Raw genomic sequence first — 13,671 nt, 5'->3', positions numbered from 1 at the left:
TGACATGGCTAATGAAATTGATGACATGGCTTCCGAAAAAATATGACATAGATAATTTCATTTAATGTTGATTTAAATTTTTGGCAAACTTATTAGAATATAGTAATAATTCATATATTACATTTAATATTGATATTTCTTTTTGGTAATTTTTTAAATATAGTAATAGCTCATACATCATTTATAAAATATGGATAATTTCATTTAATATTGATTTATATTTTTGGCAAACTTATTAGAATATAGTAATCCCCTAAACTATATTTACGAAGTGATTTTGCCACATGTCCTCTCTATAATCAATTTCACAAAACAAATATGACATGACTAATGAAATTGATGACATGGCTTCCGGAAAAATATGTCATGGATAATTTCATTTAATGTTGATTTAAATTTTTGGCAAACTTATTAGAATATGGTAATAATTCATATATTACATTTAATATTGATATTTCTTTTTGGTAATTTTTTTAAATATAGTAATAGCTCATACATCATCTATAAAATATGGATAATTTCATTTAATATTAATTTATATTTTTTGCAAACTTATTAGAATATAGTAATAATTAGTATATTACATTTAATATTGATACTTTTTGATAATTTGTTTTTAAAAATATAGTAATAGCTCATACATCATCTATAAAATAAATATATTCATATATAATGTTTCAAATTTCGAAATATTATTATTTTGTATAATTATACAATTTGTATTACTAAAGGTTTCAAAATTTCCTACAATTTGTAAAAAAAAAAATATCTAATCGTAAGATCATTAGTTTCTTATATATCTACAACTTTTATAAATATTGTTTACATTAAATTTTTGATAATTATACAGTTTTATATCATTTTATTAGTTTTATACAAATTGATTTAATATATATCAAATCTATATTAAATATTAGTAAGAAAATAGTAAAATCTATAATATTTAATTAAAAATTTTAAATATAAGTTAGATTTAAAAATTTCTTACTGCGTATGGTGCAGGAAAATACCTAGTCTTATTATATAAAGCTTGGTTCTTCAAAGTTACTAATTAACATGATTGTGACATGTGTCAATAAAAAATTAAGATTGCGACATGTGTCAATACATTTTTTTGTTAAAATTTAAAAGAGATTTAGAAAAGGAAAATTATCATAAAAAGAAATTCTTTTATGGTTTCTTTTTAGGATTTTAGAAAAAAAAATTACTATAACATATTATAACAAGATTTTATAAATTTTGTTTTTTTTTTAAATTCGTTTTAATATCACATACTATTTTTAAAATTTGTATTTGTTAATTTATACTAGATTTTACTATACAAATCTCTTTTATTAGGATTTTACAAAATTAAAATTATTATCACAAATTCTTTTATGGTTTCTTTTTAGGATTTTAGAAAAGAAAAAATTACTATAACATAGTATAACAAGATTTTATAAATTTTGTTTTTTAAAAAATCGTTTTAATATCACATACTATTTTTACAATTTGTATTTGTTAATTAATACTAGATTTTACTATACAAATCTCTTTTATTAGGATTTTACAAAATTAAAATTATTATCACATAACAGCTTAAAATTTTCTAAAAAGTTAAGATTATGACATGTGTTAATACATTTTGTTTTGTTAAGAATTTAAAAGAGATTTAGAAAAAATATTATTACAAAAGAAAATTATTTTATGGTTTTCTTTTTTGGATTTTAGAAAAGGAAAATTACTATTACATAGTATAACAAGATTTTATAAAATTGTTTTCTTAAAATTCTTTTTTAATATCACATACTATTTTTACAATTTGTATTTGTTAATTAATACTAAATTTTACTTTACAAATCTCTTTTATTAGGGTTTTACAAAATTAAAATTATTATCACATAACCGCTTAAAAGTTTCTAACTAATATGAATGTGACACTTGACAATATATACTTTAAGATTGTGACATGTTTTTAATTTTTTATCTTATTATGAATAGTTAGGGATCTTATTCAAAAATATTTGGTTGTAATTTTCCTTTTTTCAAATCCTAACCAAATTTTGTTTTTATAAAAGTACTCATTTTCCTATAAACAATTAACTTTCCCCTATTTTAATAGACAACTGTATGTTTTTAAAAATATAAACCAAAAATAACTACAAATATTTCACATCTATATTTTTTTATGTTTTCTTTTTAGAATTTTAAAAAAGGAAAATTACTATTACATAATATAACAAGATTTTTTAGTATTGGTATTTTTAAAATTCGTTTTTAATATCACATACTATTTTAACAATTTGTAATTGTTAATTTAATACTAGCTTTTAGTATCATGTTTAACATCAAATTATTAAAAAGAAATGTTATTATTAAATAAAGTTTTACAATTCACCTTGGTTTGGATTTAAAAATATAACAAATTCTATTTTGGTTAGGATTAAAAAATAAAATTATTATATAAATCTCTTTTATTATGATTTTAGAAAATTTAAAATTATAATCACATAATCGTTTAAAAGTTTATAATTAATATGATTGTGACACATGACAATATATAATTTAGATTATGACATGTGTTTAATATTTTTAATCATAAATAAATAGTTTGGTATTTCATTCATAAATAATTTATCGTAATTTTCCTTTTTTCAAATCCTAACCAAAAAATAATTGTAAAAGTACTCCTACTATTTTCCTATAATTAATTAACTTTCCTTTTTAATAGATAATATTGTGTTTTTTAAATATAAACCAAAATAACTACAAATATTTCACATCTATTTAGATTTAAGTTTCCTCATATTATTTTAACAAAACATAATAGTAGTTACAAGAAAAATATTACCTAACTTTTTTTTATTTCTTTGTACAGCTTAGTTTTTATTGTCCTTACTACATCTTATGATGTTATCATAAATTTTGTAAATTATGATGTTGTCGTAGGAGAGTATGTATGAATGTGATGAATATGTGTCTGTACATATAAGACAAAATATATTATTAGTTAAACAAAATATCTTCGATTAAAAAGTTGTTAGTTTTTTACAAGATTTAAAAAAAAATATTTATAGAATCATAAAAAGACACAAATTTTTTATTGAAAATTATATTTTAAAAATAATTATAAAATAAGTAAATTTTCTTTAAAAATCAGTAAAATAATATTTCAGAACTAATCTTATTGTTTTCTTTTAAATAACTAACTTTTATTATCATTAGAAAATTTTCTGTTAAAAAGTTGTAGACCAAAAATAACGTCAAATATTTATCCGATATGCCAGTAAAAAATAGATTGTAAAGTGTGTTAATAAAAATCTGACATTATTTTTATAAAATCCTAAATAAAAGACATTTATAAAATAGTTTTTCCTTTTTAAAATCTTAACCAGAAATTGTAAAAATATTACTGATATTAAAAATGAAGTTTGAAATTGAAATTTTAAAATACAGTTAATATTAACTAGAAATAGTTATTTGATAGCAATTTTATTTTTTTAAATCCTAGAAAAAAGATAATTGTAAAAGATTAAGAATATCAATTTTCTTTTTCTAAAGAGTTAAGAAAAAAACGTAAAAGAATATTTGATAGTAGTTTTTTTTCAAAAACAAATTCTGAACAAAAGAGATTTGTACCATATTTTCTAAGTCCTAACCAAAAGATAATTCTTTTATTAAATTTTAAATAAAAGAGAATTATAAAATATAATGTTTCCATTTTTAGATCCTAACAAAAATATTTTAAAAATATTTATAGTATTTTTTAAAAATAATTTGATGACAAATATGATTCTAAATTATTTAATCAACAAAAATCAGAAAATAGAATGTTTTCATGATTGGTCTTTATATATGTTTGGTCATACGAAAATCAACCGTATGTTTATATATATTTTCATGTCTGGTCATAAAAATAGATTATTATCATTATTGTCACCATATGTGATATTTATATGTGTTTGGTGACAAATAAATCAAGCTTGATAGTCATATTATTATATTTTTACTATGTAAAATTTTTCTAATTCATTTTAAATATACTGTTATTGTAGAAATATATTACTAATAAAGAATGAATTAAGATAATAATTTAAGATTAACTCATTTTAATAAAATGGTATATTGTTACTATAAATTGAGAAGCAAGTAATTTGAAAATAATAATAAAGCACTCATTGGAAAAACTACAGATCCAAAATGAAAAAAAAACAGAGAAATTGATTGAAATACTATAACTATAATATTACTTTTTAATACTACTTTCAAGCAAAAATACCATAATATTTGAGTTAAATCTTTAGTGATTATTATTTAGATTTAGGGGATGAAGTTGAGTTTATAAAGTTATATTCAGTTTTCAAATGATATATATGATTGCGACTGTTGTTGTATATTTAAAATTAAATTAGAAGAACTTTATAATTATCTCTAAGATTGTGTTTTCTTCAACCTTTTACGATATATAATAAAATAATTTATTTATCTTAAGATTTATCACCACAAAACTATAGTTTTTTTTCCACAATACTATTGTTAAGAAGTTATGTTTTTTATAAACGGTTATTCACATAATCAAAATTCATAAATATAGTCTTCAACATTCACATAATTTTTTTGTAGTTATAAGATGTATGCAGTGATGGTTTCATTATCATTAATTAAATAATAAAAAGATGATCCAAAATGATTTATATTGGTTGAACAACTAAAATTACACCAGACAAACCAATATGTAGATGATATCAAATGCACAAAAAACAATTTCAAGAACTCTAAAATGACAATACAAAGTTCATTAAATGACTAAGAAAACTTTAGAATATATGTAAACAAGAAGAACAACATAAAGTAAGTTAATAGAAACATTATGTCATCGAGTTTATTGGCCTTATTTGACTTTCAAGTATTTTAATTTCACTCTAATTTTTATTTCGGGTTAAGGTTCGCTTTAAATTTTTAGGTATGAATATTTTCTCTTTTTTTTTTAACGCTGATATGAATATTTTCTTTAACACTAAGTATAAAGTTGATAATAATTCAACTATGTGCCATAATTATTAAAATACAAATATTAACCTGAATTTATATGGGATAATGAGTTCTTAACTATAAAATAAATTTCACAAACATATCAGAATGAATCCTAAAACTGTTTTAGAATAATTTGTTGTTTTTATATTCTTTATAAAATTAAAATAGAAAACAAAACCCGTGCAACGCACGGGTCCATATCTAGTATATGTATAAGAGAATGGTAGGAAATAGTGTTTAGGGTTTAAAATTTAAATTGAAAAAATAACTAATAATGTTGTACTATTTAAAAAAGAGTCTATGTTATTTTTTGTAATTGAAAAGTATCATTGATAGCATTTGCATCGTTTTTTCTCTTGTTTTGTGAAGCTATGATTGTATCTTATTTTTTCATAAGATGTAACTACTACAAAATCCCATAATCTATGATCCACTACTACACTTCATCAATGACATCATCTTTTTCTCATTCATATATATTTTTCATCTACGTAGTTTCTTCTCTCTTTTTTTTTGACCGGAAACTTACAACTATAAAGGGTAATAATTGAAGAATCTGTGCATAATTGTCAATTGTCATGCATTTAATCATCCAAAAATTGGTCATTTGGAAAATTCTCCTTTTAATCTAATAGGAAGAAGAACAAAAAAATTCTCTGTGAAAAAATGGAAAGATAACTGAGAAAAAAGCTCTTAAAATAATTCAGTGGAAGACTGGACATGGAATAAGTCAAATACTCCCTCCGTTTCAAAATAGATGAAGTTTTAAGAAGTTTTGATGTTTCAAAATAGATGATGTTTTCATTTTTCAATGTGACTTTTTACTTTATCAAAAACTGTGTGACCAATGATATTTTATAATATCTTTTGTAATTGGTTAACTAGTTTTAAATTTATATTTTAATCATACTTTTTAAAATAATAGACAAGTTTCTTAAAATTTGTGCATATCCTAAAACTTCAAGTATATTGAAACAGAGGAAGTATCAAATGGTTGAATTTTGCTACTTGCAAGTACAAATAACAAGTATTGCAAAAAGTTAACGATTTACCTTGATATTACTTGTTACTTGTTTTACATACTGAAAATCATAAAAACAAAAGTCCTAAACAGATATTTCTTTTTTTTTATAGAAGTGAACAATATTTTCATATAAAAATATATGTATTTTGTTCTTTCTTCTTTTTTATATTAGGTGCAAATATTTTATATGAAGTAATTCTCATGCTTTTACCAAATAAACAAAAATGATTTTCATAACTTTCTCTGCTAGCATATTATCTATCAATTGTAGTTATTAAAAACTTGGAAATATATCCAAATAATTCATAAGCACTTTTAAATATTTTAAATAGTAAGTAACCGACTAAAGTAAGTAACATGGGCGTCGACAAAAAAAATAAAAATTAAGTAACTTACAAATAACATGTTTTTGGACAAGTGTTTTAAATAACAAGTATCCATTTGTACAAGTGTTTTATTTATTCCAGTTGATGGTTATCTGATGATTTTAAAATTGGCTAGCAGAAAGCGTCGATTTAGGTGGTTGATGCGAAGATAGTTTTATGATATTTGATACTGGATAAGCTTTTGGTCGAAATCGAGTCTGTAATCAACATTGTATTCCCGTTCATCGGGTTTTAAACTTAATCTAATATTAAAAGAAAAATTGGTACGTACCATGCATAAGTAAGAAGCCAAGTACAAAAGTGCTTAGCTTGAAGAAGGATCTCTCGCAATCTTTGGGAGATACTGTGGATATACAAAAACAATAGATAAGATTACTCAGCTTTGATTGTTCAGAGTTATATAGTTGACTTTTTTTGTAGCAGCAGCGGAGGGATTACAAAGTCACAGATATTAATCTGGTGAACTATACCATCATTCATCAATAATTAGAGACTTCGTACAAAGGTTTTTGTTCCCTCGAACGAAATATATATTGATTTCGATATGCTTTGTAATTGTACCAAATATTCAACTAGTTTTAGTAATGAGTGAACCCTTTGTTGGTTTGATTCTTTTCTCGAGCTTTGGTTAATCTCAAGATAAAAGTAATAGTTATATATTATCATGGGAACAACTCATCCCTTGGTACACAAGAAAGGTGGGACTCTTTAAGTGGATGTCAGGTAAAAGCAAAATGTTCCTCGCTTTTGTATTGCAAAAGAATGACATATATAACTTTTAACGTAAGTGTATATATAGACGTATGACTAATAGATGAGATATAGAGGTGTCTCTTGATGGACTGGACTAAGAAGGTGTCCAGGCTTATGACAAATTGGAAGCGTGAGGTAGAACTAAGAAATCTCGGTAAGATATATTTTACATAGGTTTATCGAAAGAAAAAAAACAGATAGTATTAATTTTGATTTTTGTAACTCTCCCTAGAATGAATTCAAACAAGAATAAAACACGACAATGTTTAAAAATTAATATGGAATTTATTAAAATTTACAGGTTACAAGGTCTATGGCAATCCTTTCTCCACCAGCACGAGGCGTGTTCTTGCTGTTCTCCTTGAGAAAGGGCTCTCTTACGAATCCATTACCGTGGATTTAAAATCTGGTGAACAGAAGACGGAGTCTTTCCTCTCTCTCAACGTAAGTACGTAATGTTATCGCCAAAAAATCGGAAGATTAGTTAGTACGTACTTAGTAGCTTCAGCCTTCAGAGTGTGTTAACATGATGTATATGCTACTTCAAGTACTTTTCGTTCAAGGCATGCTAGGTCTAGTTTAAGTTCTCATCTGTGTTAACTTGATGTAGTATAAGCTAAACTCTCATGTTCTAAGTTTCAACCTAGGTATTATTGATCAGGTATATAGAACGATCGTATGGCGGATCATTTACATAAAACATTAATATGTTACATGTATAGGATCAGAATAATTGATACTCACCTCACCTAGTGATTAGTTACTTGTAATGTGTTTGTTATCGATGCAGCCTTTTGGTCAAATCCCAGTTTTTGTAGATGGAAACATTAAGCTGCGTGGTGAGTTAGTTTTAATTACAGTAATAACTTCATGATAAATATTTATTTATAAATTAATCGATTTTTCAGAATCATTTCAATCTCAAATTATTATTATTTTTCCTCTAGAGTCTCGAGCCATAACACAATACATCGCATATGTTCATAGCGCAAGAGGCACACAACTTCTGTACCTTCAAAGCCACGAGACAATGGCAATACTAACAGTGTGGATGGAAATCGAAGCTCACCAGTTCGATCCATTTGCGTCGAAACTCACTTGGGAGCAAGCCATTAAGCCTATTTACGGTCTAGAGACTGACAAAGAGGTCGTCAAAGAAAACGAGGCTAATCTAGAGAAGGTTCTAGATGTCTACGAGAAACGACTCGGGAAATATAAATTCTTAGCTTGCAATACCTTTACTTTGGCTGATCTTCATCACTTGCCCAATATACAATACCTTTTGGGAACACCAACAAAGAGATTGTTCGAAGATCGACCTAAAGTGCGTAAGTGGGTGACTGAGATTACGGGTAGAGAGGCTTGGAAAATGGCTTGTGATCATGAAAAGTACTGGTTTGGTAAGCAAATGAAATAATTGAAAGCAAAAGAAAACTGTGTGGGAATGTGATTGTGTGTTGTATTTTGGCTTTTGTTTGTAAGCTTGTGTTGTTTGCTGTGTGGTGAATCTTATAAGATTCATTTGTGTTTGGTTTATGTATGTCTGGTGTATATGTGAATAAAGGGAATAACAATAACCAGTAATTTAAACTATTCAGAGAGAATCAATGCCTTAATAAAACTTTAAAACTCAGAGAGAGAAGAGAGAGAAAGTAGATCGAGTGTTGGTATCGGCGGTTGATCGGTGCGTGAGTGTCCGTGCCTCCGCCGGTGTCCGTTTCCTTCCAGATAAAACCATCAGCCTTTTGTCTTCTCTCCATCTCCTCTGGCTTCCGCTTTGTCCGATCTCTGGCTAGCCTCCAATCGTGGTGGGTCTTCCGTGGAGTAACGACGCGGTGGCGGTGAAGATGTTTGTAGATCGAGTTCCTCTTCCGGGAGACGGAGGCTCTCACAGCTCCGTCGCCGCCGGCCTTTTGTTTCCGGGACAGGGAAGCTTCTTTAGTTCCGCCGCCTTCGGCTCTAGCTTCCGGGAGGTAGAGACTTTCACAGCTTTGCGTCGCCAGCTTACACATACTTATGAAATATACTACTTTTATTTAATATAAATATTTTAAGTTCAAATATTAGATATATATATTCTGAAAATAAATTAATCAAAAAAACATAATCACATTATAATGTTTTTTTCTTAAATCATGTATCATAAAATTAATTTTAAATCTAAAATAAAAAATAAAAAAATGCAATCTTATAATAGGTTATTAATAACAAAATCATCAAAGTTTAAAGACCATAAGTTTATATAAAATTAAAAAGTATATGATTAATTTAATAAAAAATAAAAACACAATCATATATTTTATGTTTTGGATCATTGGTATCAGATCACAGCTTAATAAGGAGTGTTTTAATTTTTACCGGATTATATCAGATTTTTAACGAAATTTTCATTAAATAAACTGGATTATATACAAGATACGGATCTATCAGTTCAGCATATCTGAGTTGAATATGAAAACACTTCTTAAAACTCAAACATTATTTTCAAAAAAAAATATTTATATGTTCTCTAATAAAAGTTATAAATTGATGAAAATCACTCTTGACCAAATATTTTTTCTATTTCTTTTTATTTTAAAGAGAAACTAGATTTTTACCCGCACTTTAAAGTGCAGGATGTTTTACGATATAAAAATTAAAAAAATAAATGTTTTTGTTACTTTGTCACAAATGTTATAATAGATAAATCCATCATGTTTAAATCCATTTTCTTTTTTGACCTATCCCTTTTAAAAAATTTTAATCCGTTTAGATCTATTTTTCTAATATGATTAGTGATTTAGTTTATGTATAAAACGTTATTCCCTCTGTTTCATTTTATTTATCGTTTTAGACTTATGCACACATATTAATAAAACATGTGATTTTATATATTTCCAAGATAAAATCATAATTACATATTCATTTCAATCAATAAAAAAATAAATCGAAGAATCTTATTAATAAATTTTGCATTGAAATTCTAAAATGACATTTATTTTGAAACGAAAATTTTTCTCTAGAACGACACTTAATCCGAAACGGAGGGAGTAGTATTTATAGGCTTTGTCGTGCATAATGAATTGTGTTTTCATAGAAATTAATGTACAACTAATTTAGTTTCTATTAGCTTTTGTCTTTTTTACTTCTTTTAACACAGTTTACAAAAAAAAAATTACCCACAGTTGGTGTAAGTTAAATGTTTGGCCAACTTGACTTCTTCTACGATATTTGAAAACCATAAAATCCGTTTCTATTAAATGGTAATGATAGTAGATTATGGTAAGATATCTTAGTATATAGGGGAGAAAATATAGGTAACGTATTTTCCTTTAGTGATGTGTTATCAATGACCTATCATAGAATGAAAATCTATTTATATAAAAGACAGTTTTCTTCTCTCCTGGGGTGTCCACGTCGCCATCCACGTCATCAATTCGCTGCATGCCACGCCGCCACGTGTCCAGGATGGTTAAACTCACCGTTTCATTTAATATGTTGCGTGATGAGCTTTAATCGTTTAACGTGTGATGGGCTTTTTATCTATACGATGATTCCGGCCCGAGTAGATGAAGTGCGCCTCTAATCCTAATTTTGCTTAATCCAGAAATGAAGTTCGTCTCCTCTTCGTGTGAGACTCGGTGACGTCTGAGTTTCATCGCCTGGCTTTCTACTTACCGACGACAGAAATCTGGAGACGTTACGGAATCTGGCTGATTCCAAGCGTCATCTTTAAGGCACTCATTAACAATCCTTTCTCAATTACTTCTTTTCTGTGCATTCTTGACTATAAATAGGTAAGTCCCATCCTGTGAAATTCATCATTTCGATCATCTCAATCAAAAGCTTTTTGAAATTTGGAAGATGGTTTTGGTTTCATTTGTTGATTTTTTATGTTTGTTAGTGTATTGCAGGCCACTTATGCAAGCCACCGTCAACGTACGATGTGTCACCGTCACCGTCAAGCGGACTGTTCAGAATCACCAGCTGCATCCAAGCGTCAGTAAGGAGTTGAAAGAGCCGGAGAAAGACCGTAAACAAAGTAATATTAGGGATATTTTTTGAAACATGTGTCGTTGCTGGATTCACTGTTGATGGAAATGATTTTAAGGATCTTTGGTAGGATATTCAAGAAGGTGAGATCAAATTTTTTTTTTTTATCAGCAGGAATGTGAGATCAATATTCACGATTACCTAGAAAAAAAACGCACACAGAAAAAGATAATTTATGGGAATTGAAAAGGTGATGTCTTCTCTTCTTCATTTTTACATAGGGTGAGTTGCTAAGATTCTTCCCTAAGAATGAGTCAGTTTTTGATTACTGTTGCGTTGAGTTCCTTCTGTTTTGCAATCCCAATCGTTTATCAAAATCTATATTACATAGATTTCTTGCATATAACTGTTTTCTCTCTTAGTCTCATATTTAACCCTTTTCCAGTGAACTAATATGAACTACAGTGAGGTGAATTATATTTTCTTCTCCTCTTCTTTCCACATACAATATCTTAACTTATATAAGATCTTAGATGCCCATTAAAATACTTTGGATACATTTTTGCTTCTTTTTTTTTCTGGTTTCCTGTGAACTGACCAAGTTGTCTTGATTTGGTTTTTGTGTAGTGCTTTTGTACACTGGGAAAACGCTGATGATGTAGTTCGAGAAAAGGAGTAGCAGAGCTAAGGGTCTGACCTTCCACCCCAGAAAACCAAGAAATCTTGCCAAATTTCTCAGAGGTGTCATCCAGCAATGGTATTAACATGTTTGGTACAGATGAATCAGCAGGAACACAACTTGGGATTTTTCTCACGTTTGATTTTTTAAGTGACAAAATAATAACTTGGTTGTTTTAAGTGTATATATATGTAAGAACACTTCCTTTTAGCCATGGACGGTGATTATTGTCAAAGAGAGTGTTGGCTGAAACAGATGCATCTGTAGGGAAGGGATAACTGATGTTAATGCAGTGAGTTATATATATAAGAATGTTTTTCCCCACTGATACCTGTTCCTGAGAGAACATATATAGAGTCTTTCTCCTTCTGCGTTTTTTCATTGGTTCTTCTTTTTATTTATATCATAGTTTTGTTTTTTTTTTTTAAACACCAGTTATATATCATGCATTACTGCATTATCATGTGACATGAAAACTAAAATATAAATAAAAACCACAACATAAAATTTGTTTTAAGTTGTAATATAGAAAGATATTACAATTTTTAAGTTTTTTTTATGTAGAAAGATATTACAAATTTTTATGTAGGAAGATATTACAAATTTTAAACCAGTTTTTTAAGAAAAATATATTCAAAAGGAGTGTATATTTAAATGTGAGGGTCAATTAAATTACTAAGAGAATAATTAGAAATAATTTTTTTTTTAAATAAGTGAAATGAAACATTTATGTAATCCAACCAATCAAATACATAATTAAAATTTAATAAGTTTCTTACATTTTGCTCATCACTTTATATATAATTTCAAATAACGAAAATGTCAGAAATTTAGATATTAAGTTTTTTGAAATTTAATATGCCAGAGAAAAAGATAACTGAAAATAATGTTATAATTATCTAACTACTTAGGGGGGTGTATTGAATTAAGACTTTTAGAAGATTTTGGAATGTTTTAATTTTTGTGAGTTTTAGGGTGATTTTGAAGTTATCTGAGTGGTTCTAATAAAATTTTAAAGATAAACGAAGAAATCTACATGTGATTTTGTAGATACTCTTTTATAAATTTCAGAGTTGTTTAGGTGATTTCCTTATTTGTAATCTAAAATTCCCAGCGCGTCTTTCATTCGAGAACCTTCCCTCCTTCTTGTTTGGTTTATGACATTACCAAAGTTGTGTTTCTCCATAACCTTTTCCATGTATTCTAAGAAACTTATGCTAAGAGAAAACAATGTTTCTGATCCACAGTTGCATGATGAGAGTCAACTCGACAATCGATTAGAATCAATCACCAAACCTCCGTGGCAGACGGTGAGAGAGAAATCAAATTACTTGGCAATGTGGTTTGTTTCAGAGAAATAGGAAGAGAGTAACTTCTCTTTCAAAACCCAGAATTAGGAAAAAACAAGATTCAACTCACCACAGTTCACAAATGGATTAACTGGGTACGCTGTGAATGCGTCATGGCAGCTATTGCAGTGAAGAGTTCATGCTGCAAGACTTTTGTATGGACTACTCGTTCAGATTTTTTGAGAATGTGAAAATTCTAGTTCTTTATTTTATTTATTCATCAAAGCTCGATTTTTGAGTCAATGACCATGAATGCATTGAGCAGATATATATGTATTATTGACCTCGATCTGGAAAACAGTGACAAGTTATTTTTAAAACTTTTGAAGTTGGAATAAGCCGTGAGAGCAAGAAGACACGTCTCTCAGTTCTTGTTCGATAAGATATGACACTATTTTAGAATGTTTTTTTTTTTGAAGTAGATTTGCTTTAACTTTTATAAATTGTTGATTGAATAACATGAGATTTCAAGTAGGTTTCATTAATTTTTCTCAA

At 27.1% G+C, this 13,671-nt stretch overlaps 1 protein-coding gene and 1 long non-coding RNA gene across 6 annotated transcripts; both read left to right on the top strand.

Annotated features, from left to right (window-relative positions):
• Window positions 1-7,224: 7,224 nt before the first annotated feature.
• On the top strand, window positions 7,225-8,769 carry LOC108859189 (glutathione S-transferase F4). Of its 2 annotated transcripts, XM_018633053.2 has the most exons (4): window positions 7,225-7,330; window positions 7,478-7,620; window positions 7,967-8,015; window positions 8,124-8,769. In XM_018633053.2, the coding sequence occupies exons 1-4, from the start codon at window positions 7,261-7,263 to the stop codon at window positions 8,591-8,593; spliced, it is 732 nt and encodes a 243-aa protein (XP_018488555.1). In that variant the 5' UTR covers window positions 7,225-7,260; the 3' UTR covers window positions 8,594-8,769. The 2 variants fall into 2 exon arrangements, with proteins under 2 accessions (XP_018488555.1, XP_018488556.1); XM_018633054.2 differs by lacking the exon at window positions 7,967-8,015 and having other exon boundaries at window positions 7,478-7,624.
• Window positions 8,770-10,528: 1,759 nt separating this feature from the next.
• LOC108860987 (uncharacterized) lies at window positions 10,529-12,151 on the top strand. 4 transcript variants are annotated; one of them, XR_008945853.1, is made up of 3 exons: window positions 10,529-10,952; window positions 11,070-11,398; window positions 11,776-12,151. It is a non-coding gene; the product is annotated as an uncharacterized LOC108860987 (long non-coding RNA). The 4 variants fall into 4 exon arrangements; XR_008945852.1 differs by having other exon boundaries at window positions 11,070-11,430; XR_008945850.1 differs by having other exon boundaries at window positions 11,070-12,151.
• The last annotated feature ends 1,520 nt before the right edge of the window (window positions 12,152-13,671 follow it).

The sequence above is a fragment of the Raphanus sativus genome, chromosome 5 (assembly GCF_000801105.2).
Source record: "Raphanus sativus cultivar WK10039 chromosome 5, ASM80110v3, whole genome shotgun sequence".
Taxonomy (NCBI): Eukaryota; Viridiplantae; Streptophyta; class Magnoliopsida; order Brassicales; family Brassicaceae; genus Raphanus; species Raphanus sativus.
This window is presented reverse-complemented; position numbering and strand designations above follow the sequence as displayed.